The sequence below is a fragment of the Eptatretus burgeri genome, chromosome 8 (genome assembly GCF_056783735.1).
Source record: "Eptatretus burgeri isolate ZD-2024b chromosome 8, Ebu_testis_v1, whole genome shotgun sequence".
Lineage (NCBI taxonomy): Eukaryota > Metazoa > Chordata > Myxini > Myxiniformes > Myxinidae > Eptatretus > Eptatretus burgeri.
Window position 1 is genome coordinate 74,221,905 of NC_140968.1, and position 27,032 is coordinate 74,248,936.

Consider the following 27,032-nt stretch of genomic DNA (forward strand, 5'->3'; position numbering starts at 1 on the left):
TTGCCCAAGTTCCTTGTATTTCCCTGATTTCAAGCAGTGTATCTGACTGTTTCTCAATAAAGCAAGGGTCGTTTTTGATCATTTGTTGTTTGGTCAAATCAGTATCAGTCACATTGTATCAAATGTGGTCATTTAACTGATTTGGTTTCTGTCTTGCCCTTCCATTTATGACACTGATTTTAACACCTTATGAGTTGTCACATCTGAATCATTATAAACATATGCTATCCCACATTTAAAATTGATAAATGCCACCATTTTCTTCCATCACCCGGGAGCATGTGAACATAGGACGCAAAACTCACCGAAACAAAACGCTCTTCATCATTTGGTATTTTTCTCGCTTTGCCTTTTCGACATGAACAACTGGCATTTTGGGGAAGCTTGGTGGCCAGAAACACGAAAACTGACATTGCATGATCCTGCTATCCATCATCCACATTCCCAGGAACAGCGTTTGGTGTTATCCTCCGAGTCACTTGAGTGTAGAACAAAAGAGTGTGCTAATGGTAGCATTTCGATTTATTGCATTTGGATTGCAGACAGCCGGCTTACAGGGCAGTTTGTCAAATTGACCTAAATGTAAGGAGAACTACTTCTCTCTTTGCCTATAAATGTCACCCGATGATTGAAGAGGATGGTTCTTTCATTTTTCATGGAAATGAATATCTTCTAATCATTCGTATGAATTAAGTAATTATTTATTCAATTGCTTCCACTTTCCCTCCTATTCTGAATGGTCCATTATTCTAAGACTGTTGGCTGAGGGTAGACCAGGCTGGGGAGAAAGCCAAAGTTTGACGTGAGAGAGAAATGCCATTTCATTGGGTGGTGTGGGTCTCATCGGTTGCCTTGCCCTGTGGGATCGGAAACGCGGGGTAATGAGGCTTTGTGCTGAATAGTCAAGACAATTGACAATTGAGATGGTTCTTACTCCGATGCACATGAAATAATGAGATTGAGATTTTCAACCCTCGAGTGTGATGAATTTGAAGAAAATGAAGCAGTGACCATAAATTAAGAGGAAGATTAGTGTGATCAAGTACTTCTACTGAATTAAGTATCTCCTATCATTTTATGAGATCCTTTGGAATAGACTCCACCACATTATATTCTGGAGATTCTTTTGATTTGCATCAACAGCCATTAACTCGACAGACTTCTGTGTCCCTCCAACCTTTCCTGTGGCCCTCAGTCGAGTGAAATGAGGCAATAAACCCCCAGACAACCTCCTCGGTCCTGGATATACATATATTGTTGCGAATTCACGCCCGCCGGCATGCGATCGGCCACGTAACTCGAATCGCGACACGTCGCCCACCGGACGGACAATTCAATCGTGACCCTCCTGGAACTACCGCCCGGAGCCAGTCACGGGTGGGGGTTTAACCTCACCACAATCGTGCCAATTGCTCACCCGCACAGGATAGGGTTGCTCACCAAATTCGACCTTCCTAAGTACCTGCGCGAGTGGTCGACCGGGCGATCGTACTTTGCCGCAGGTCGACTTCGGACATGAACCGCTTAAGCGGTTCGTTCTGTGCTGCAGAGATAACCGAGCGGAGTTATCGTCGACCTCGACGGTTAGGATTATTTACCGGGCGTTTTAAACCCACTATCAATCCCTTACGTGATGCAAGATGGAGATTCAATAAAAGGAAGGAGACGAAGCAAAGCGGGAAACAGTTCAACAAGCAATACACATATATTTACACACACGGAAGCACGTATTTTACAGTCATATAATCATGCAACAAAAGCAAATGCAAGGAAAGAGTTAACACCGAATAAAAGGGGGGCAATTATTTACAACACTTAAGCAGTTCTACTTGTTGGACACGGCGCCACAGCATGCATTCAACCCGAAAGAAAAGAAAGCCACCCTCACAGGCAAGGAGAGAGACAGGTCCGTAGACCAAATGTACGTGGATCCTGGAGGATTGGCCAGGTCCACGAGACCGGGAAGGTCTTACCCGCGTCCTCGTGACTCGATGGCGGGCAAGGCGCAATGTTCGCGCAGCTGTGCCCCGACTCCGTGCCCCTGGCGTGGTCGGCGAGCCCTCCCCGGCATGCTCCGCGCGAGCGGTTTTGTTGGCACCACGTTTCGGGTGGGGGAGGAACGCCCCCTCCCCCCCGGCACTATCTCAGCACGGATGGGGGGGAAATTGCTGATGCTCAGGGAGAGGGGAATGGCTGGCTTGCTTGGACCCCGCGATGAGACGAGCGACCCCCACACTGCAACCGCTGTCTTCACTTGACCCGCGCGAACTCAACTCAACTCCGCACTAAACTGAACTGAACTCAACTCTTGAGTCGCCTTGCGCTCGCATCTTTATAGGCCTCAGGAGGAGCCTATATGCAAATATTCGGATCAAAACGCAATTGGAGGTGGGGCCACGCCACCCTCTGTTCAGCCATTGGTGCAGCAAAAAGGGGGCGTGAAGCCTTCCTGATCCGAATTTCTCCCTGGGAAAGGCCGCCATTCGCGCTCGCGGCTCGATGCGTTTGGCACCAATCGCCGAACGGGCCCGAGAGAGCCCGACGTTCAGTGTTCACAGGTGGTGCGGTTGGTAGTTGTGAAGGAGAAAGGCGAAGGTGGTGGAGTTGTTCGGGGGCGTTGTTGAGCGTCGTTAGAGAATGGCGGGTGAGGCGATGCTTGCGGGGTTGGGTTGTGGAGGTGAAGGTTGTGGCGGTTTGGTGGAGTTGTTCGGGGGCGTTGATGGTGGTGATTTCGTTGTTGGGGTGGTGTTTGAGTTGTTGGCGGCTTAATGGTCGAAAATAACAACAGAGAAAGAAAAATGGCTCACTCAAATCGTCGCAGCCCGGATGAATCACACATATTCCCTCTATACAACGGGTTTGGGATAACTACACATGAACTTACTGATATATCTCACCTGAGGACTCTTTATGGTGTAATGCCAATTTCCACAACCGTAACAATATATATATATATATATATATATATATATATATATATATATATATATATATATATATATATATATATATATATATATATATATATACTCAGGATCCTGAACTGAACTTGCACACCACAGAACTCTCTGGCTGACAGTATAGGGGGGCAAGTTCAAAATGCTTCGTGTACTGAACCAAAGGAGCAGGGAGTATGAATGCAGGCATCTTGCCCCACGTTGCTATCCTGTAATGATTCGTAACTCATACTTTTCTTCTTTCCTCTTTTTCATTGCTGTCAATTTTTTATCCACATCCCCTTTATCCTTATTTTTCCAGAGCTGTTGGGGTCCACCAAGAAGACCAATGTAAACTTTCAAGATGGTGATGGGTAAGTCCAAGTTTTAGTTTCCACATTGCATGTTGATCTTGGCAGGATAACTCTCCTGCCTTCTGATTTTGATGTATCACGGTTAAATTAAGGTCATTGTCTTGCCTATTATGTTATCGGCCGACTGTGAATAACATTTTGTTCTCGGTGTGATGTAACCACAACCGACAATACCTCATTAATGAAAATCCACTATCAGCAAGAGACGTTGAGCCAATGTTTTTTTTGACCCCTGAGCGTGAAAGTAGCTCCATGTTGATTTTCATGGTCCCAAACCAGTTTACTCATTTCTGTAATGTTGGGCTGATTGGCTCCATTCAGCAGGAAGAGGGAGTACCTGTGACTCGGTAAATTGAACGCACCTGGTCCTGTCACATCCTGGAAGCTAAGCGGAGTCGAGTCCTATTTAATTAGTACTTCTGATGCAAAACATCCATGAAACGGTGTTTTAGGCCGAAATATGGCAGGTTAGTCCAGCTTCTAGTTTGTTCACCTCTGAGCTGTCTGGTCATGGATTTGCTTCCTTGTGTGGTCAAATCAAACTAAAACTGCAATCCTCGTGCCGTTTCGGAAGGGGACGCTGTACCCTGGAGCATGCCATCCTTCAGCGGGGACATAAATATCACATGTCACATCTCCTTTTCGATAGTAAATGTTTAAAGTCAAATGGTATCTCTAAAAAAGCAGGCCATTGTTTGCCAGTACGCTGGCTAAATCCCCTCCCTATGGATTAATGAGATGTCTACAAAGGCAGGTGGACGTTCTTTTATAGGAGACAAGTAAATCGATCGACTAAGTTCATGGGGAGGTTATACAGCACAGGCATGATGGGCCAAATGGTTTCCTCCTGTGTCAAAGTTTCCTCGTGCATCCCGTCTTGCTTTTCACGCTTATTTGATGTCTTCGGCCTAACTTTTGGCCCTGGGATATCCGTTTAGGGTAAGTATTAGTGAGACATAATCAAAAGGCCTCAATTCACAACCATACCTTCAGCACCAGGTTTTTAGTGGAAATTGCTAGTATAGGTGCTCGTGTGCTGAGCATGTAGTATACACAGCTGGTTTCCTGTGTGCTTGAGTGTACAGGGCTGCCTCGGGCTACACACAAAAAAATGTTCTTAACTTTTTGAATCTGGTTTATAGAAAGCACAAATATCGAGCCAAAATATAAATATATATATATATATATATATATATATATATATATATATATATATATATATATATATATATAGTTAATTCCATCTATGTTTTGATTTTATGATTACAGTTCTAATTCAGTGACAGATTTTTTTTATTATCCACACACCTGCACGCAGCCATCTATATGATCACAGTTTAAAGGAAAACTTTCTTTCGCCACTTGCTGCAGATGCCAATGATCTCTGAGGATCGTTATTATGGAGGTATTATCAATCTTCTTCATGCAAAACGACGAGTTAGTCAAACCATCAGTCAGTCTCTCTCCTCGAGCTCCATGCTCGCAAACTTCCAACTTCCATCCTGCTTTCTCTACCCCTAAAACGCCCTTATCATGAAGCCTCAAGCTCCAGCAGAGTAATCAGAGATGCTAGATAATCCCTGAAACCTTAGCCTTCACTTACCTTTGGAGGCTTACCCTTTGCGATAGCCTACAACTTACCATTGGCCCGCAATCCAATGATGGCCTTATTTTGTTCGGGCCACCATATGACATTGACTTTCAACAGTCATGGATAAGAGTGTTACACTGAAAAAAAAAAACAACACTGAAAAAGATGTTTTTTGTTAATTGGGTCACAATCCGAAAAAGTAGGTCAAGGACACCAATGAAATATCAGGTGCACAATTAAAATACCGATCCACAATGATGATGCAAAAACATATTTAAAGACAGGGCTAATGCTCAAAATCTCAGTTGCACCTGACTTTCAAATGTAGTTAACATGCTCAAAGCAGCTTTCAGTTGATAACATCCATTCCTTAACCATTAGCCAAGTCCTATAATAAGGATTGTTGAAGAAAAGGTGTTGTAGGAGCGTTTGGGTTTGCTTGTTTTGCGTTCCCTTCTGAGCACTTCGCTCTTGATGCAGAAATCCCAGGTTCAAATCCATTGATGGAAAAGTACTTTGATGTCTTCTGATGTCCTCGTCTTGCAGGTGATAGATGTATAAGCTCCCCCATGAGTCTGAGATCACTATTATAAATATATAAACAAGAAAGATGTCGTGCATTCCAAAATACTTGTGAAATCCAATTAAAAAATAGTTGCCATGGAAACAGCAATTTGACAATTTCGTAAATTTGACCTATCAAGCGTCTGACATGATTCAATGTTTTGCATAACAAATATGACCGAAACATTTTCTAATTGAGGCCAAATAGTTATTTTACATGTTTCACATAGCCTTGAACTTTGACTAATTTTGACCTCATTTTACACAAACATATACGTACTCCACAAATGTACAAATAAGCTGTGTGTGTTTTAAATTTGATATGTCCGAAAATTATTGAGGTATGGAAATAATAAATTCACAAAAAGTTCCATTTGATGATCATGGGGTGAAATTGTTGTCATGGAAATCATTGACGTGTCAAAACAATTAAATCGATTGTTCTGATTGTTTTGCTGGTGAACCAATTCCATGACCCAATATCCAAATTCTGTTCAAATTTCAAGTCGATAAGGTAGAAATTTATAGTTTTATGTGATATTGACCTTTGACCTGTTGATCTTGAAAGCAATGGGCTTCGGTGATCCAATATACAAACCCTGTTCAAATTTCAAGTCAATCGGATAAAAATTGACAATTCATGTAACCTTAACCATTGACCCTTTGAACCTCAAAAACTAGAGAGTTCATGGAATACCTTACCTCACGCAGTCTTGAGAAACAAGGACATGGGCAGGGTCTGCGAGCCACAAATTTGATTGGTCATGATGGCCTAAAATGCCATAATATTTTGTCCAAGTACTGCTAAACAGAAAGGTTTTGAAAGTTCCCAAAAGGCGACTTGTGTTCTACAGTGCTCAAGAATCCTCCTATTAATTTGCAATTGGTCAAAGGCTTTGACACCAACACAGATTTTTATTGCAGACCCGAAGGCATCAAAAAGCTACATATATCAAACAAACAGTTTCAAATGGAGCACCTCAACACCATTAAAACATTGAAATTGCATCAGATGTAGCAATAAATGTGAATTGTTGCTCCCAGCTTGCCGGCTCGATGACAGAAAACACTATTTGCATTTTTGCCACCTCCATCCCTACCCTATTTAGAATCCCGTGCAGGCACGGGCAACCTGTTGGTATAATTCAATTGAAATTAAATAATGATTCTAAGGGGCGGAGAAAACAAAATTACACAAGTTTACTGCCATTGATGCAGTGCCTTTTACACCACCTTACATATTTAACACATTACATTAGTTACTATTCGTGCCTGTTGTTTGTGTCCTTTATGATGTCCTTAAAAACAGCAAGTTTCCTGTTTGAAGTGATTTTCAATTTTGTTTGACAGAGTAAATGTTTGTGTGGTGTGCGTATAAAGGGGTCCAATGGGTCTAACAGTTATAACTGGTCCAGAGGGTGGAAATGTCTGCAGTTCTGAAGGGTGTAAAGGTTGTAGAGGTCTAAAGGTCTGAAGGGTTTATGGAGTCGAAGGTGTCTATGAAGTCGAAGTGGTCTAAAAATCTAAAGTTAGGGTTCCAATCGTAGTTAGGATCTAAAGGGTCAAAGAAGTCTGGAGGGATCTAAGGGGTCCAAAGCAGTCCAAAAGAGAACTAAATTGTTTAAATGGTCTAAGTGTGTCAAGATCAAAATATCAAAAGGTATAAAAGGTACATTCCAATAGTACGTAATTAATAGATGTAATTAATAGGTCCAACTAACTCATGTTCATGAATAGACATACTCACGTGCGTCAATCTCGACGAGGCGTCACCATCCACCCTTGTTTTTCGGTTGTATGTATATGTATATATACACACATGTATACCAGATGACCGTGAACCCGTTGGGTTCCCGTTGTTACAGCGGTTGATGAAAAAAAAATCATTTCAAGAAAAAAAAAAAAAGATAGCTCCAGCGAACTATACTGCTGAGGTTGTTTGCATTGATCAAATTCTCCTGAAGAGTACTTGACTGAATTGGGAATTGATTTTTGGATAATTTTTTGTTGCCCGATTTGAACAAAACTTGATACTTGATACCGATATATACTATATATATATATATATATATATATATATATATATATATATATATATATATATATATATATATATATATATATGTACAAGCCTGTAGGCGGACATGGGTAGTTGACTACCCAATAGAACCTGAAGTGATGGGCCCTTTCGATGGGGAATGACCTGAGGATGAAGCACAAGAAAATTCATGATTCTAGCTTCAAGGGTTAATGCTGCAGATTGTTTTTTCATTAAAATACCCCTACATTTAGAGGTTTTTCGGCCGTTGCTAGGCAACGGAGGGGTCCAGAGCAACGGTTCTTTCTCACACAGAACTAGGACATACCATGAACCTACCATACCAGTTTCATGTATGTCTGACTCATACTCTCTGAGATATAACGAACTTCATTTTTTTTTAATTGTTTTCGACCAGGGTTCATTCAAAGTCTATCTTCTCCGACAGTTTTCATAGGATCCGGCTGGAAATTTTTGACAATATGGCTGAATGTACTGCCCACAGTTGCTCATGGCCCGATTTTTGATTTTTGACAAAAATAATTTTTTTATGATTTTTCAAATATATCAAAGTCCCGTTGCTTGGCAACGGTGGTGTCCATAGCAACGGTTCTCATTTGCACACAACTTGGTCATAGTATGAACCTACCAACCAAGTTTCATCGAAATCGCCATTGTATTAACGGAGCACTGTACCGAACAGTCATACATACAGACAACCCGGAAGGCGGACATGGGTAGTCAACCACCCAATTGAACCTGACGCGATGGGCCCGTTCGATGGGGAATGACCTGAGAATTAAGCACAAGAAAATTCATGATTCTCGCTTAATGGTTAATGCTGCAGATTGTTTTTTCGTTAAAATACCCCCACATTTGGAGGTTTTTCGGCCGTTGCTAGGCAACGGAGGGGTCCATAGCAACGGTTCTTTCTCACACATAACTAGGACATACCATGAACCTACCATACCAGTATCATGTATATCTGACTCATAGTCTCTGAGATATAACGAACTTCGTTTTTTTATTGTTTTCGTCCAGGGTTCATTCAAAGTCCATCTTCTCCAACAGTTTTCATAGGATCCGGCTGGAAATTTTTTGACAATATGGCTGAATGTACTGCCCACAGTTACTCGTGGCCCGATTTTTGATTTTCGAAAAAACAAATTTTTATGATTTTTCAAAAATTTCAAAGTCCCGTTGCTAGGCAACGGTGGTGTCCATAGCAACGGTTCTCATTTACACACAACTAGGTCATGGTATGAACCTGCCAACCAAGTTTCATCGAAATTGCCATTGTATTAACTGAAATTGCCATTTTAAATCCGTCTATAATTCCAGCAGTGTGTGTGTGTGTGTGTGTGTGTGTGTGTGTGTGTGTGTGTGTGTGTGTGTGTGTGTGTGTGTGTGTGTGTGTGTGTGTGTGTCCGCTGTTTCTCGACAACCGCTGGTCCGATCTAATTGAAACTTGCCAGGTATATTTCTGGGGCCCTGAGGATGTGCCTTTTCAAGGTTTGATATTAATTGGCCAAGTGCTTCCCAAGTTATGGCCATTTATTTACCAAACCAATGACAAGACACATTGTTGCGTGGGCGTGGCCGATGGGGAAGGGAAGCTCAGCTGCGTTCCCCATTACGGGTTACAACGTACGGACTTCCGGAGAGTGATGACTTTGTCTATTCTAATAATTTCTCGATTTCTTATGCGCATTTATAGATAAACACAATGCCGCAAGTTATGATCGTTTTCATACCGCAAGTTATGATTGTTTTCATACGAGACGGTGCATAAATTTCGGTAACATCAGAGTGCTGGTATGCTCAAATCAGGAAGTAATTTTTTTTTCTCTCTCTTCTCTTCTCTTTTTGTTTTTCCTTGCGATGACATTGCGAAAAGGCAAAATACGTTGGCGCAAATTTAATAATTGGCCATTTAAACCTAAATTGCGAATCATCGTAACTGTGATATGCGAACTTCTGCGCCACACATGTATGGGCACGCGAGAGCGAAGAAACGGCCTGTGTGGTTGTTGTTTGTTGCTCGTGGTTGGAATATTTATTTATTATTATTTTTTTTTACGGGCACGCACTCGTGCTGATAATAAGGGTAGAACAAATCTCAAAAAAAAAAATTTTGAAAAAAAAATTATTTTTTCAACTTGATCGACTACCAAACAAGCCGGTAAGCGACATGGCTGCTCGCTCTAGATGGAAAGCTGACCGACGTGACTAGCCGATATTCATGTGCATGCTATCAATCAATTTAGCACAATAAATATGATTATCACAGCCCTCTTAGTTTGTGCCCAGAAACACACCTTGTGAAATTTCAGGCATGTTTCCAAAGAGACTAACAAATGGCAGCCCTGGTAATTCCATTAATCTATTCGCTAAAGATTTCATTTTTTTATATGATGCTGTAAGACATTCTCCTTGGGCACAAAAAAAAACAGGTCCCTCAGAGGTCCAGTTTAGGAGGTATTGATTTTTTTGTACAGTCCACAATAAGTGTACGATAAAGTATTTTAGCTGTTGCTAAGCAACGGAGGTGTGCATAGCAATCATTCGTTTTTGTGTACATGCTAGCCACATTGTACACATTTCACCCAAGTTTCATCAAAATCAGACTCTTTCTCTTAGAGATATTCGAAATTAACAGTTTCTGAAATGTTCGACATGTACTCGCCCAAAACCTATCTCCTCCGACAAATATTTTTTGTTTGGGCTGCAAATTGGCATGAAGGGAGCTCGATAGATTGCGCACAGAACTCAAAACTTCGATTTTTCGATTTTTTTTTCGATTTTTTTTTCGATTTTTTTTGATCACTTTAAAGGGCTATGCCGTTGCTATGGCCTGGGGTCCCATATTCGAAAGCACATGATTCCCAGAGATATTGGTCCTACCTACCAAATTTCATTGGAATCGGTTGAGTGGTTTAGCCCCTAGGCTTGACCAAAGTTTTGTGGACAGACAGACAGATGGAAATGTCCAGAATCAGGGTGCTTTTTGTGATCATGGATTTTGGAAATTTTGGAAAGATCCAGTGATCATGGATTTTGGAAATTTCACCAGAAAGGGGTTGTAGGTGGACTGCATGCGCCCTGTGGTAACCTTGGAGGGGGGGGACAAAGCATGGAGGCAAGACCAGAAAGGAGGCAGTGGAAGAACACCCCTCTATCGGCAATGTGAAAGTTCTGAAAGTTCAGTCTTGAAGTTGGACAGATGTCGTTTTCTGGCTCTTGTGAGAGTGGAGGACATTAGTGTAGCTTCAAAAAAGGTTCTTCCATCTTCTGTTGAGGTCTCACATTTGGCTCACCAATCACAATTGCAAACAGACCCTCTTCACTTTCTCACTTCAAGCATAAGAGCACATTGAGCCTATCCACTTACCTGTTACTACAGACAGAATTGCATTAAGACAATCGGACAACTACAGGAAAGAGAGCACATAGACACAGTCAGCTCACTTGTGACCATTAATACAATAATACCAGGGCAATGGGTGTCTATGGAGAAAGAGGAGATTGGGATTTTGATAATGGTACCCAGAATTTGTAACTTAACCAGTATAGAGAAAAAGTTCCATATACATCTATCTTGCAACCAGAGTGAGAGCATTCGCACTTTCCATCAATAGAGGTTACATCAATAGGAAAAGCATATTTTCTCCAATGATGCCTACATGACACCAATTAGATTGATTTCATAAAATTCTAATGACGCAGATACCATCTTTTCTGGTTGGGTACATAATGCAGATATTTGTTACGGCCTTCAGTATATTAATGTGAAACACGGTCATGCCATTGCACAATGTTGCATTGCCATTACAAGCATATATGCAACTTATTCCATGAAGCAGGTATCAACACGGCTAGAAAATTTCAACATTGCAAGAAACAAGCAATTTGCACTGCGGTGTCTATGCTGTAAGGGCTGGGCTCTAAACTCGCACACTGGCCATGCAGCCTTCAGCGAGCCCATCCTCAGAGGAGGAGAATGACAATTATTTCCAAAACATTATACATTCATAACAATTTCTATCCTGGTTACAAAGCAACAATAGCTACTGGCACCAAATCTCAGTTGAATAGCCAAACATGCATCAGTGCAACAAAAGATGGCAGCTAACAACTAACCCTAACCCTAACCCTAACCCTAACAGTGCTCAAAACTGTAGTGGAAGTCACGTGATGAAAAAAACAGAGCTAGCTTTTATTGTAGAAAATTGTGTGCATAATTTATCAACAAAATATAACTACAGATAGTACTGTATTACATCACACAAAAACACACAAAAATATTGCAAATTCTAGCTTTGCGATGACTTTGAGTTTGTCCACCTACATCTGGTAGCTATCAACTCAACTCAAACAGCATCTCCGGAACCGAGATAAACGTTGCCCATGTGCGATTGTCAAAGTTACTCAAATGGAATAATATAATATATTCGAGTAGCAGGGACCATTGGTACATCTGTGCAAGGTAAAATGGTACTTCAAGTCTTCAACTCCCCCACCCCCTTCAAAACCCCAAGTTGCCTTCAAACCCCCCTTCCCAACCCCCACCCACCACAACTCCTCAACCTCCTCCCCAACTCTGTCCCAACTTTGCTCTCCCCCTCCTTCCAACCCAAACTCTGTCCTCCCCTCCTCTCCTCCCACACTCACAAAAGAAAAAGGGCATTCCCACATCTATCACTCCATATTTCTTCATTGCTTCATCAAAATAGTGGAATATTTAACTCTTTCCCCTCCGCATCATGCAATCACCGACTTCACAGAAACTGATCGAAACAGCAACAGCACGCCTCCTACATGTCATGGCTCATCACGGTCGCCTGTCCAGCTCACAATCCTGTGAGATATGCGGTAACCCCATGGAATTGCAACGATCAAGTGATCATGAGCAGCCTAAATGTGCCGATAAACGATGCTAAACCAATTATCTTCTTCCTGATGCATATGTGGTGATATTTCCCTTTTTGTATGCTGGTTAAGATGATGATGCTGAAACCAGAACGAGAGATCTCACATTAACAATGCAATGACGTGTTGTACATGAGGTCTGGCTGATGATTACTCCTTCGTCGTCTCCCCAGCGGTTGGTGAAGAAAGAAAGATTTAATGGTGCTCCACCGCTGCGGCTTTACAATGGCATTGAAAATGGCAAGCAAAAAATGGAAAGGGGGGGGGGTAGATCCCAATAGCATGGGTAGATCCCAATTGCACTTACCCAGAGAGAGGCCTGAAGCCTAAGGACCGAAGCATGAGGGCCTATACGAGGGTGTGGTTTTCACAAAAGGCCCGTGACACCCACCTATCGGCTTCAATTCCTCGATATTTGATAATCTTTTTAACAGTAGATTTGGTCGTTTTGCATGAAATGGAAAACTTAGAGGGCATGGCAATTGTGAATATGCCAGCTCCGAGGATGTCTTTGTCTTTGCATAGCACCAACAAGATGGCCACATGATTTTCCTGGTTGAAATTGTGGGCCGAGTCAGGCCAGATGTCCAGACAATTGGTGGAATGGAATTTTACCCACAAACGGATGGATGAACATATTATTATAAAGATAAATGTATATCGTCGTGATAAATTCCAAAATCATCATATTTCTTCACAGCAAAGTTATCGTGGTATATTTATTCACAGCAAGGAAAAAAAAAAACAAGTGCGAATTGCGAACATACCCCGTGGGAGTTCATTCGGACAACTCTCAGGTGAGCGACAGCACGGACGACAAATAGTTTTGTAATTTGGAAAGATTTTTATTGCATCAGAAAAAGAAACGAGAACACCTCAGAAGAACGAGGCCAGTTTCATATCATCATTTGCGACTTAATTTTGCGTTGGACATCGCCGAGCGCATTAAATTTTTATTTTTTAATAACAATTTTAAGAAAATTGGCCGAAAGGGCCGTTTCTCGACCCAAAGGGCCGAAATCGCACTTTGGGCTCCGTTAATGCCTGGGGAATGGTCTCTTGAATATACCTGTCAGGTTTGGTTTGTTTCACTAATAACCGAGAAATAACAATTTTTAGAAAATGGGCCAAAATGGGCCGTTCCTCGGCCCAAAGGGCCGGAATTGCACTTTGGGCTCAGTTAATGCCTGGGGAGTGGTCTCTATAATATACCTGTCAAGTTTGGTTTGGTTCACTAATAACCGAGAAATAACAATTTTTAGAAAATGGGCCAAAATGGGCCGTTCCTCGGCCCAAAGGGCCGGAATTGCACTTTGGGCTCAGTTAGTGCCTGGGGAATGTGTGTCTCGTATATGCCTGTCAATTTTCATGGAATTCTGTTCACGAATAATGGAGAAATAGATGTTCAAATGAACTGTACATAAGAAAAGAGAGAACGCGAGTGGCGCCTCGACCCCGTGGGGTAAAAATTGGGAGCAATCAAAACAGCGGTCACATTGTCTATACACCGCTTGGATTCAATTTTTTTCTTTTTGTTTGATTAAAAAGTATATATTTCCCCATAGGTTTGGATTAACTTGAAACACTTTTTATTTAATTTTCTTTCTGTCTGAGGAGTGTTTCCATGTTTCAGGGTCGAACAAACAGACAGACAGAAAGACAGACAGCATTAGCCAATTCTATATATTGGATTATTAAAGTTATTCAGTGTATTTCCTTGCCTATGCACTACAGGAGGAAAGTACAGTAAACCAATCAACCGACTGGAGGAAGAAAGCACAGTCAACCCATGTTAGTAAGCTGCATCAAGAAAGTACAATGAAGTCGATCAACGCACTAGAGGAAGAAAGCACAGTCCACAAATTGACCTACTTCAAGAAGAAAGTACAGTCGATCAACCAGTCCACTGCAGGTAAATGTACTACAGCTAATTCGCCTACTTCAGGAAAAAGTACAGTCAGCCAATTAGTCCATTTCTGCCAGACAGCACAGTCAGTCAGTCAAGCAGCTCACTGCAGCCAGAAAGCGCAGTCGCCAATTATCCCACCACAGGCAGAAAGCACATTCAGGCAAGGAAGCCATGGGCACATGACAGGAAGAAAGTACAGTCAGCCAATTAATCCATTTCAGCCAGAAAGCACAATCAGCCCATTTGCACACTGCAGCTAGAAAGCATAGTCAAGTCAATCAATCCACTACAGAAAGAAAGCACTGTCAGCCCATTAGAACACTGCTGCCAGAAAGCACGAGTCCATTATCCCACGACATAAGGAAAGCACAGTAAGCCCATTAGAACACTGAAACCAGAAAGCAGAATGAATCAATTAACCCACTTCAGGAAGAAAGCACAGTCAACCCAATAAAACATTGCAGCCAAAAAGCACAGCAAGTCAACCAACACACTAGTGGAAGAAAGTACAGTCAGCCCATTAGTACACTGCAGCTTGATGGTACAGTGAGATTGACCATCCACAGCACAATAATGATGCCATTGACAACAACAGCAAGACCGTATCCAGACATTGCATCTGGTAGCAATTTGGATTGGAAAGCCGAGCCACAAATGTCCGGTTGCCTGTTTGACGTGTGTTCCCATCCTATATGTTCTATAAAGGTACAAGGGTCATGTCTGAGAGAATGCGTAATGGGCAACCATAGGGAAGTGTGCGTCGCAGGTTGCAGGCACACTTGTTCATGATCAGGCTCTGGCTGCACAACCATTTCTCCAAGTCTATTGTGGTTTTCCTTTCACACAAACACCAAAGCTCCTGGACGATTATGATAAATGCAATTTTGTTATTTCTTGCTGGAAACCAAAAATGTACTGAGCCTCTGATGTGCAAAGCAAGTCAAAGCTCCCAAGCTGGTGAAACTCGATTCAGTCCAGTAAAGACCTGGACCACATCTCCTTGCTTTACCTCTGGCCAGATGTAAAAGGAGCCAGTAATGAGAGACTTACAAGCTAAACATTCCACAAACGTACATGCCTGGATGCATTTCATGATTTATTTTCCTTTTTCTTAATGAGAAACCTCTCTCGATGCATCCTCCCAATGATCTTCACCCAGTCGTTTATTGTGGCCTCGTTAAAATGTTCCACACTTTTATCATCATTTTTCTGCGGGGGATCATGATTGGATACAAAGTAATTTTTTTTAACTCTCGGAATTTGTTGGTGATAAATTAAATAAAATATTTGTGGTGAGGTCATGTAACTTTGCCTGAAGATGCTATTGTCAATTTCCACATTTATCTGAACTATCCACGGGACGGTGGCAGGACATTGTGAATGTGAATGAGACACTGAGTCTCTTACCTCTTTCAATGGCCCCAGTCTTCATCTTCTTGCATATGGCAGCTTGGCTGCCAGATAGCTATCATTTTCTTGGGGCATGCCTATGCTGCTGCTGCTGTGCCCCCATACATTGATACTCATTTCACTGACCTCGGAAGGATGACAGGTTGAGTCAACCCCACCTGGTGTTAATTCATCGTAAAACACGGCTCAAACTCAGGACCCAAAGATCCCAAGCCAGCCACCCTAATCACTAAGCCAACGCAAGGCTTAATTCCCAGTTATTCCCATGTACTTGTGAGGTCAACCAGGTAATGTTTTGTTTTTTCCCAAAGTCTTTCATTAAACCTATAAAAAATCTTCAGACCGGCTGGACAAATCGAGAGAAAGTTCACACAAATCTTCCCCAAGCCATGGCACAAGCTTGTTCAGGAATAATTGATAGGTCACATGGTTTGGCAGCCATTTCATCTTTTTTCCCAAAGTCGTCTTGTTGAAGATACCATGAGAACTTTAACATCCACCAAAGATCAGTGCTCGCAGATGGGTCCTCCGGATTAATGTCATTCCAATGGACGGTGCACACGTTGAAGCCTCATCCTGAATGCGAAACATCAGGGTGGCAGTTTATATCTACGATTTGAATGCAGGCTAGATAGCTACCCCAAAGCTATCCTGCCAGCTCTAATTGAGAGCCTTAGCCCCAAATTGAATTACTTTAAACATGTAACCTCACCCTTTTCTCTCAATACCATATGTTTATCAGAATAGCTTGGCCATTTTATTTTCTCACCATTGGTTCATATCGATGTGATTTGTACATGGATGATTTGTTTTAAATCCGAGCACTTGTGTCATGATCCTTCGAGACAAGCTCAAATCACATGCACTTTCTTGTTAATGTCCAATGCCTTGTGTGTAATGTCTCTTTAATATCCGGGCTGTTTGTCTGAAGGTACTTTTGAAAATCTCACAATGCTCTTGTCTTCCATGTAATAGATACAAAAGCTCCTTCATCCCGAACCCTGGAAACCACAGAAAAATTTAGAGCAACCCTTATTTAAAAAAAAAAAAAAATCTCCGTCATGTTTCTCATGGGATTTCATGAGAATCTCGTTGGTCTCCATGAGTAATGCATCAGTCAGAGAGAAGGCAAATGTAATTTTGATGGTGTGGTTGTGTGGGGCATGCGTTTTACACTGAAGGTGAAAACTTCATCAGATTTCCAACCACAGCTCCACTGTGGAGAGCACCTTGGTCTTAATTCAGGGATTTTAACCGATAACAATGGGCTAGTCCACTGGTCTGAATCCCTACTCTCTTGCCTCCCCCACCCCTCCCCCAACCCCTCAATACAGTGGAAGTGGAAAGAAAACGACATTATGAGAGTTTATTTGAGTCGTCTTTCTTGAGATTGTAAAGAGATTCAGTGTAAAACGATGACTTCAGTCCACCATTACCACTTCATGATGAATGTTGGTTATTGGTCGATGGAAATGCATCAGATGTAAAGCACCTTATGGCATTATGCACTGATCAACTCAGATATTTGGCTTCTCTTTGCAATGTCTATGCTGATTGTGCCCACAAATATGCATCAAAGGATGCATCATTTTTGTGTACAAGCCGAGCAAGGATATTGGTTGATCATCCATCCACAAATATCACGATGTTAGTTTAGAATAATCTTTCAGGAGCACAGGGTTTTTTTGACAAGGTTAACAGTCTTCACTCTAAGTTAAAAATAATAACCAATGAATGAAGTAATCAATAAAATACTTTAAGTAGAGGATAAATGGGCTTCTGAGGCAGACATTCAAATGAATGGGGGGGGGGGGAAAGGGAAAAACTTTCTGCCTCAAGCCCCAAAAGCCCAAAATAGGAGACTGATTTCCTCCCCCTCCCGTACAAGCAATTGTAAAATTGAGACTGACTCAAGCCCCAAAAGGTCAAAATAGGAGACTGATTTTCTCCCCACCTATCCCCTTCCCTCCCATACAAGCAAATGTAAAATTGAGACTTACTGATGAAAGCACTTCTTTCCTTTCATATTTTCATTCCACTCAAAGAGTGAACCAATGAATATTTGTCCATGTTCTACTTAAGGGAATAACTTAATTTTCTGATTACATTCATCACCATCGAGTATATTCACAAAGATTACTTTGGAACTTAGTTCTTGGTTTAAGTATCTTTGTTGAGCAGAAATGAAATGATAAACTTCTCTTAATGCTCTTATTTAATCACCTCCTGAGCCACATATCATTTTGAGATTGTCGTAAATTGTTTTTTCGTTGTTCAATTGATAACCATCAAAGTTTTCAGTCCAGTCAAGGATATATATATATATATATATATATATATATATATATATATATATATATATATATATATATATATATATATATATATATATATATATGAGCCTGGTGTTGGCGCAGTGGTGAGGGCAGCGGCTTGGGATCCAAAAGGTCCTGAGTTCAAGCCCCGTTGGGCCACTGAATTAATACACCAGGGGGTTGACTCAGCCTGTCATCCTTCTGCGGTCGGCGAAATGAGTACCAGTATACTGGGCCGGTGTATACCCCGGTTAAAATAGGTTTCCCATATCCTTGTGTCGTAGGAGGTGACCAGGGTTGCGTCAGGAAGGGTATCCGGCGTAAAACATGTGCCAAATCACTATGCGGATCATTCGGATGATCCGCTGTGGCGACCCCTAACAAGAGCAGCCAAAAGAAGAAGAATATATATATATATATATATATATATATATATATATATATATATATATATATATATATATATATATATATATATATATATATGTATATATATATATATATATATTTTACATCCTTCAACTTATTTGTAATTAAATTTATCCGCTTATTAGTTTTATCTACTTTTGACCTGGTTATTTCTTCAATAAGACTTATTTGATATTTCTCACATTCTTTATGTTTCCCATTTAAATACCAAGGCTGATTACATCTCAACTCCTTAGTTTGGTTATTGCTTGATTCTATCATTTATAAATCAGTAAAAAGACGGCGGTAGACTGTTAAAATTCCCAACCCAATATCTTAACACTTATACTTATAACCATAAGGGAGACTATTGATTCCATTCTCTAAAATATATATTTTATCATCAAAAGCTCCTGATGCTTTCTTCTTTATCTCTTCTGTATATAATTGATGTTTATAACTTGTTATTGTATTCATTTTTCTGTACTCTTCCTTCTTTAAGGTTAAATAGTTGTAATAATGTTTAAAGTTTATTGTTTCCTAGATTATATTTTTCTTTATTCCCTTTAACTTCTTATCACACCTTTCAATGTTAATATTATCAATATACATAAAAGCATAAAACTTTCATCTCAATCCTATAAATTCACTCATGACCTTCCCACCCAAATCATCTTTAAACTTATCAATAACCTTTTTATTCTTTGATGAAAACAACACATCACATGACTTATAATTACTATTATCATATATATATATATATATATATATATATATATATATATATATATATATATATATATATATATATATATATATATATATATAGATAGATATTATCAATCATATCCTCATATACATCACTTGTCTTAATTTCTAATATAAATCTATCTGTATCCATATATAACAATGACACATTATCCTTAAACTTGGATTTTAAATTATTATAGTAATAGCCATGCATTAACGACTTTAAGTAGTCAAGAATTAATGTTCCTATATAAATAGGTTTATCCATTTCAATACTCTCTTTTTTCAAATGAATAGCACAAAAGTTCTCTGAAAACACCTCCACTCATTCAAAACTTGGTCCATCAATTAACTTTGAAGCCTGTTTTCAAGATGTAGCAAGTCTTTTGTTTTGTCGATTCCTAACATTTTTCCTAGTCTTTCCAAATACAGCATTATTCATTAATTTATAAAAGTCCTTCTCAAAATATGTTTTTGCCTCTGTTCTCCTTTTTGTATTAAAATCAATATACTTCTTTAACCAATGACTTTGTTTATATTTCTAAATCTGATGAATTTTCTTGACTCTCAACCCAGCAGATAAATATTGTCTCAAGTTCCTTTGATGCAAAACATAACTTTCTTTATCATTTAATGTTGTAAGTAGTTTATCTGGAGATTTACCTTTTATATTAAATGACTGTTGGTAATCACTTACCCATTCTTTTCTTGGACTTTCTTTATCAGGGGCATAACGTAGGTCTTTATGTTTGTGATGAAGTTCTTCTGGATATTTTAAATCAACCTCAAAATAATATCCAAATTCAGCTTCATCCAATTATTTTTGGGAGGAGACAACAATGTCTTGTAAAACTTTTTCACAATGTTTTTCTTTAACACATTTAAGTTTTCCATAAGGAAAAGATTGAGACAAAGCCCACCCATACAAATTGTTAGCATCATAATACATCAGGTAAGAGTTGTCCTCATTCTTATTATAATTAGGAAGATATTTGTTTTTTGCTTTAGTATATCTCTTGCAACATACTTGAGATATTCCTCCTCTTTTAGCCTTCTCTATCACAAAAAGCATATCTATATCACTGATTAATTCCAAATTTTGTTTTGTCATTTTTAACATAGCACTCCAAGCCAAACCCGGGGCTGTGTAATAGTGAACGGGGTCTAATCTATCGGAATTTTTATTATGACAGACTGTTCTTAAGGTTTCAAACACATCAGCCAATAACAATACATCAGTTTTAAGATACAAATCATGATATTCTCCAAGATTCTTTATATTAAACTTCTCCCAAACATGGTTAACTTGTGTATAGTCTCTATCGGAAATATGAGTTTAATTCAACTTGCCATGGAAACTTTCCCTTGAAGGAAGTTGTGTTTCCTTAAACTTCTCAAATGAATCCATATAGTCATACGGATATATTCCCTTTTGTGATAAGAGATCAATCTCTTCTTGATTTGAGAAATGTGATTTAAGATTCGGTAAGTTTTTAATATTTGATACTAAGATAGATAATGGATTTGCCATAACCTTGTATGTGTCAAGAAATCTGATATGGGTTATGGGGGATGTATGAATTGTTTTTGTGAATGAGATGTATTTTTGATCTGTGTTTGGAATGGCAGAAATATCTCCAGATGTCTTTAAAAGTTTATTTTTAAATAGATGTGTGTCATACTGAGCGTTGTTGTGAAGAAAGACAGGAATAAAGTTTGGAGGCTTGTAATTAAGATTATAATGGGAATGAGCTAGACCTCTAAATTTACCAGTAAGATGATAGTGATCCCTAACCTTGACCTCTCCCTCAATTTTCTCCTCACAAATATGACAGATACTGTTCTTTCTAAATTCCTTTTTCTCTCCCTTTGTTAATGACATTGGTTTCTAGGTTTTAACCATTATTTCTCTTCGTCTTATACAGTCTTTTTCCAATCATCTTACAAACTCCTCTGAGGCATCTTTCCTCCATTAAGCTCTAACTTGTTGTATTCATCACCAACAGATGATTTGATATAATAACAGAAACCACAAGTAGTATGTTTTTGATATTTATTTGTGTATGATTTATTTGGATTTGGAGAAACAGTATCTATCTTTTCAAGGATACTTTCAAAATCAGCATGTATCACAAACAGATGTTTTATAGATTTGTTAAAGTCTTTGAATGATATGTTTGAACCTGCTTTTGGTAAATTGATTGGGGTTGATTTATGATAACTACAATATTTTAAATATTGATGTAATCATTCTTTTGTGTGAAAGGAGTCGAGACATCTCATACAAGGATACGATTTACATTTTCTCTGATATAGTTGTGATTTGGTCAATCTTGAGAAATTTTTGATGAAAGCCTAATGTGATTTTTCCTTTGAAGTAAAGTCGAGAAGGTGAATGTGTTTCATCATTGTTATAGTTGTTTGAAAATTTTAATATCTGAACTTTCTTTGTATCTGTTAATCCATATACATTAACAGATAGATTAATTATTATTCATTTTCTCAAATTTAGGAATATCTCTCAATAACATTGGAAACTTTAAATCTTTAACATTTAATGTATTCTCGTATTTCTGATAATGTTCAACCCTTTCAGGATTCCATTGTGGAGGATTTAAGTGAGCAAGAACAGACCATAGAAAACTTTTATTATCTTTGTTTTGAATATTAACAACCGCTTTCTTAAGTTTTATCTCTTTTGGTAAATCAATTCAATAAGAAGCTTGAAGATGATCTGATTTTAAGATGTGTATATCTAAAAACATTATTTTTGTAATAGCAAATCCACTACCTACTACAGTGTTATCAACATCTTGTTCTTGTCTCTGGAGTTCATCGTAAACATCACATCTTACAAAATCTTGAAATGATGAGATAAAGTGAGGGGTTATCCTCATATAGGGAGTAGTTTCATCACCTTCTCTTACCATATTCAATTTTACTCGCAGATAAAACTTTAAAGTTTTCATTTCACTTAATGTATTTTTAATTATAATTTCAATACTTTGTTTAACCATATCAGCAGCATCAATCACTGAAGATGGTCCAGGGTCTTGAAAGCGAAACAATCTTTTTTTTAAATGCCCCATCAGTGTTTTCAATGAAGAATTTAGTGGCACCTTCCCTTTCTTCATTGTTCTTGTGTTTGCGTGATTGAAGGTGTTTATTATAATTTTTTTAAAGAATAGCATTATCACATCTATCACAATGTTTTGTTTCTTGGTCAAGTGGAGATATTTGTATGAGAAAAATCAATGTGTGTTTGTTGGTTTGAAGGTGTTTTTTATAACATTTATATTCATGATTACAAACATCGCAATACGTTGTAATCACCATATTTATACAACAAAACTTTGCTTGAAATAAAATTTTCTTGATAAAAATTCCGTTTAGTTTATAGGTGAATCTGTGCTTGAAACCATTTTATCCTCCAACTTTTTTCACTTCATAAATACAATGTATCAAGGCACAAAAGACAAGTTTCATTCAATATCTTCATTTGTAAAAGATACTGAGAAATATGTCAAGGATGTAAAATTGAATAAAGATAAATATAACAACTATTGGATAAAAACAATTATGGTGAATAATTTGAGTTCTTCAATTTCCTTCAGTGGAAGGGCTTTTAGTGTATCTGGAAGAACATCAATTACAGTAGCTCTACCAAAAGTTTCTCCTCTCCTTCTGGCAATATATTCAAAACTAGAAAAAGCAATGAAAAAGAAAAAGTATCAAAAAGAAAAACCTCATGGATGAAGCTTCAGAAAGAAAAGATAAGACCATCTTTAATATGCAAGGAGAAATTTGTATTTTTTTTACAACAACCCTAAAGATGTAAATCCTGATGAAATAAAGGATGTTAGTATATCAGGTGAAATGACATTTCCTTCAATAGTAATTAAGGATCATTTTAAAATTACCTTTAATATAAAAAATGTAGTCGTTGAATCTGTTAATGAAAAAAAGTATATAGATGTAGATGGTAATGTTTTTCTACTAATTAAATGAGTCATTATTCAACTGAAGATTTTGAAGATTATGAGAGTGATGATAGTATCTCTGTTGTGACAGAAGACAGTTATGATACCGAGAGGTTGTGTTCAAACGATAGTTGTGGAAGTAGTTTTATAAATGTTTGTGAAAGTACCGAAGATGATACTGAAGATGAATTTTATTTGAAGTAAAGTTTTACTTTATAAATATGAATAGTATACTAGATCTTGAGCCCCTTAAATTCCCCGATTCTCCATCTGAAAATTTTCAGAAATGTCCTGCATGTGATAGAGTGGGATTAAATACAGAGTCAAAAGCCTATCAACAATGTATATTCTGTGATTATCTTCTAATTAATGATAATAAAAAATATAAAAAGGAATATAATTCTTTTGGATTTGCACCAAAATGAATTACTTTACAAGATTGATGAGAGAAATGAATGTAAAGTATGAGGGTGATAACACACCTTTCATTACAATGGAAGAAACTGAACGTCTTAGAGAAATGTTCAAAGGATTGTTGTTATACATTATTCATGATTGCCATTTTCAGAGAAATATCAACACAAGATATTGTATAAATAAAATAATGGATTATATATCTTGAAATTAAACCCGAACTTAGGATAAAATATAGAGTTTTTAAAAAGCCAATAATAGATTAAATAACCTGTTTTCCAAATATATAAATGAATGATTTTTTTACCCATTTGGGAAAATAAGATAAAATTTAACAACCATAAAATCTTCAAAATTCATTAAGATGTCTCATAGTTGGTTCAAGCGGGTGTGGAAAAACATGCTTACTTTTAAAGATGCTCCTTACTCCCAACTTTTTGGATTATGATAATTTAATAATTTTCACAAAGTCGAGTTTTCAGCCTGAGTTTCAACTACTCTCACAAGGTTTTAATGCTGGTCTTCAAAAAGAAGATATAATTGGTTTATTTAAACTTCAAAACAAACGAAATGATTACAACATTGAAGATATAATCCAAATATTTTGTGATACACAGATATAAAAATAAATCAAAACCGATAACTTGTATTCTTAGTGATAACACGGATGATATACCTTCTCCCCAAGATTTGGATAAATAAAAAAAAACCTCGTTATCTTTGATGATTGTGTAAATGAGAGAAACCAAATGGTAATGGATAGCTACTACGCAAGATGGAGACATTCTTCTTGTAATTGTTATTATCTTAGTCAATCATACTTTCAACTCCCTCGTCGCTCAATAAGAAACAATGCTAATACTTTTATTTTATTCAAGTTAAATTCAATAGATATAAACAATTTTTGGAGAGAATTGTTCTACATAATGTAGTAAAGAGGAATTTGTGGATTATATGAAGCACCCAACTGAAAAATATAAATATATTGTTGTGAAACAAGATGAGATATTTAGGGATATATTTTTTGTTTTATGAACAATTACATATATAAATGACAACTATTATTATAAATCTTGTGGGTAAATCTGCTTCTGGAAAAAACTTTCATAAATCAAGGTTCCTGTATAGTACAAATGAGAATATTGTAAATTTGCTTAAAAAGCACCATGTAGTTCATATTGTATCAACAACAACTTGAGCAATAATACCTGGAGAAGTAGAAGGTGAAGATTATTACTATATTTCAGTGGAGGAACATATGCGATTGAGGAATGAAGGTCAAATATTTGAGGAGGTTTCTCTTGGTACAACAAAATATTCACATTGTAAGAGTGAGTTAAAGAAACTAAAATCTGGTGGTCTTGGGATATTAGAAAATAATCCCGAAGGAGTGAGACAAATTATTAAACATCTGAGAGGTAATGGGGTTAAGATTTTATCATTCGGTTTTGATGTTGATGAAGAAACTAAATGCAAACGTATGAAAAGCAGAGATACAAGTATTAGTGAAGAAGAAATTACAACTCGTATTAATGTTAATAAAGAATTTGATAAAATATTTAAAGAAAAGGATTTATTTGAACACATCTACTTTAATGATGAAGAAAAGGAAAATTTCCCTGTTGATCTTTACAATTCATTAAATGATATTTTCCAATAAATAAATGGATGCGAAAGAAAGAGCAAGAAGATTTAAGGAACATCAAGAGTTGGTTTCAAAAGTTGTAAAACAACAGGAAGACAAAAGAAGAAATGCCGACAGAAACTAATGGGTGAAGAAGCATTTGAAAGAAAACAAGAGAAATTTTTTCAACCACATTTAAAAACTTCCCAAGAAAAAATTATAGATGCTTCCACAGTTCCCACAATAGAATATACTCCTAAAAAACTTCAAATGTTAAAAGATTTCAGTCAAATGATGGAGGAAGAATTAGAGTATATAGGAGAATTAGAATATGATGATGAAAGATTATTTCAACAACTGGAAGAGACTAATCAACCCCCTGATTATGTTGTGAATGCTCTTCAAAACAATGAATATTCAGCGGATTCAAAAACCAAAGCAGGACTCATTCCAGCAGAACAACCAGCAATATTTCATCTTGTTCAAGAATAGCGATTGATATTTAATGATGAATTATGGTTCTTGAGATATGCTTAACCCGCTGTTAAACTAACTCTGAGATTAATGTTTCTTCTAACAAAAGATGGGAAAACAAGGTTCAAATGTGAGGGATGAATCAAAGTATTTTGATAAACCATTGGATATAAAAAATGAGGATGATAGAGCATATATTGATTTATTAAACGCTTGATTATGCAGTGTTTGGTGCCGGTAAAGGAAGGAAGTATGAAAAGGAGAAACACATTATTGAGGCTTTAAGTAGCCTTGGTTCAGGTGTTAGTTTTCTTCCAAATGACCCATCACAATTAGTTAATAGACTGTGATTTCTGTAAGGTAGTCAGAAGGCTGGAAATAACAATTGTTTTAATGAAGCATCAGCCATTTTAGACCAGTTGATGAACATGAAAATAATTAATAAATGTCAATACAAAGACATTTTATCCCATATTAAATGAGATGAGAAGCACAAGCCTTAGTTTTAATTTCACAACAAGTGACCACTCATCTTCATTCCCATACCCACTACAACTTGATGCAACAAAAGAATATGAGGCATCTTTATTGTCCATGGAAACTTATAATACCTTGTTATACCCAACTGATGTGAATGACTTGGTGAGATTAAGTGATTTATCACAATATGTATCCTTAAATAAAATGGCTGTGTATTCAAAAGATACAGACGTGTTGATTTTATCTCCAGGTCATACAGAATTCACAGTTCCAATTAAAATAACATTTTATAAAGAAGGGTGTATCGTTTGTATGAGAATAGAACAATGGGGATATGATGTGAATGATTTAGGGTATAATTGGTTATTTAAAATTAACCTGGAAGACCTGGAAAAATTAAATCAGTCTCGCAAGGAAGAATATTATCCACTTGGTGTCGAGAATGAGTTTTGTGGAAGCACGATTAGCAAACAACAAATAAATGAATTTAATAAAGGTAAAATCAATAATGGTTTTGCCATAGTTTATACAGTAAGTCGTCGACTTACGACCTATGCGACTTACGACTGATCAACTTTACGACCACGCCAGTGACCGCGATATGTACTGTATGTCTGGCCACGACTGCACCGTGCCTGGCAGCACGAGTGTTGCCCAGCTGGGCATATGACAGTTTCTGCCCCAGCGCCCGCCAGTGCTAGCGTGTTAGTGTGGTCTCTGTATAGCGCAGTTTATCCGTATCCGTTTGTCTTAAAATTTTTACTTCAAACCCCCCAGATGTCGACCAAGAGGAAATTATCTTTGGCTACTCCTCAGCCTGCCAAGAAGGAAAGAAA

The 27,032-nt window shown here is 38.0% G+C and overlaps 1 protein-coding gene across 3 annotated transcripts in view; it reads left to right on the forward strand.

Moving 5' to 3' along the window:
- LOC147022052 (caskin-1-like) overlaps positions 1-27,032 on the forward strand; it is a 268,997-nt gene that overhangs the window by 97,971 nt on the left and 143,994 nt on the right. For all 3 annotated transcript variants that reach the window (XM_085892623.1, XM_085892626.1, XM_085892624.1), the window contains one exon: positions 3,259-3,310. In XM_085892623.1, coding sequence (XP_085748749.1) covers positions 3,259-3,310 — 52 coding nt within the window. The remainder of the gene's footprint in view (positions 1-3,258; positions 3,311-27,032) is intronic.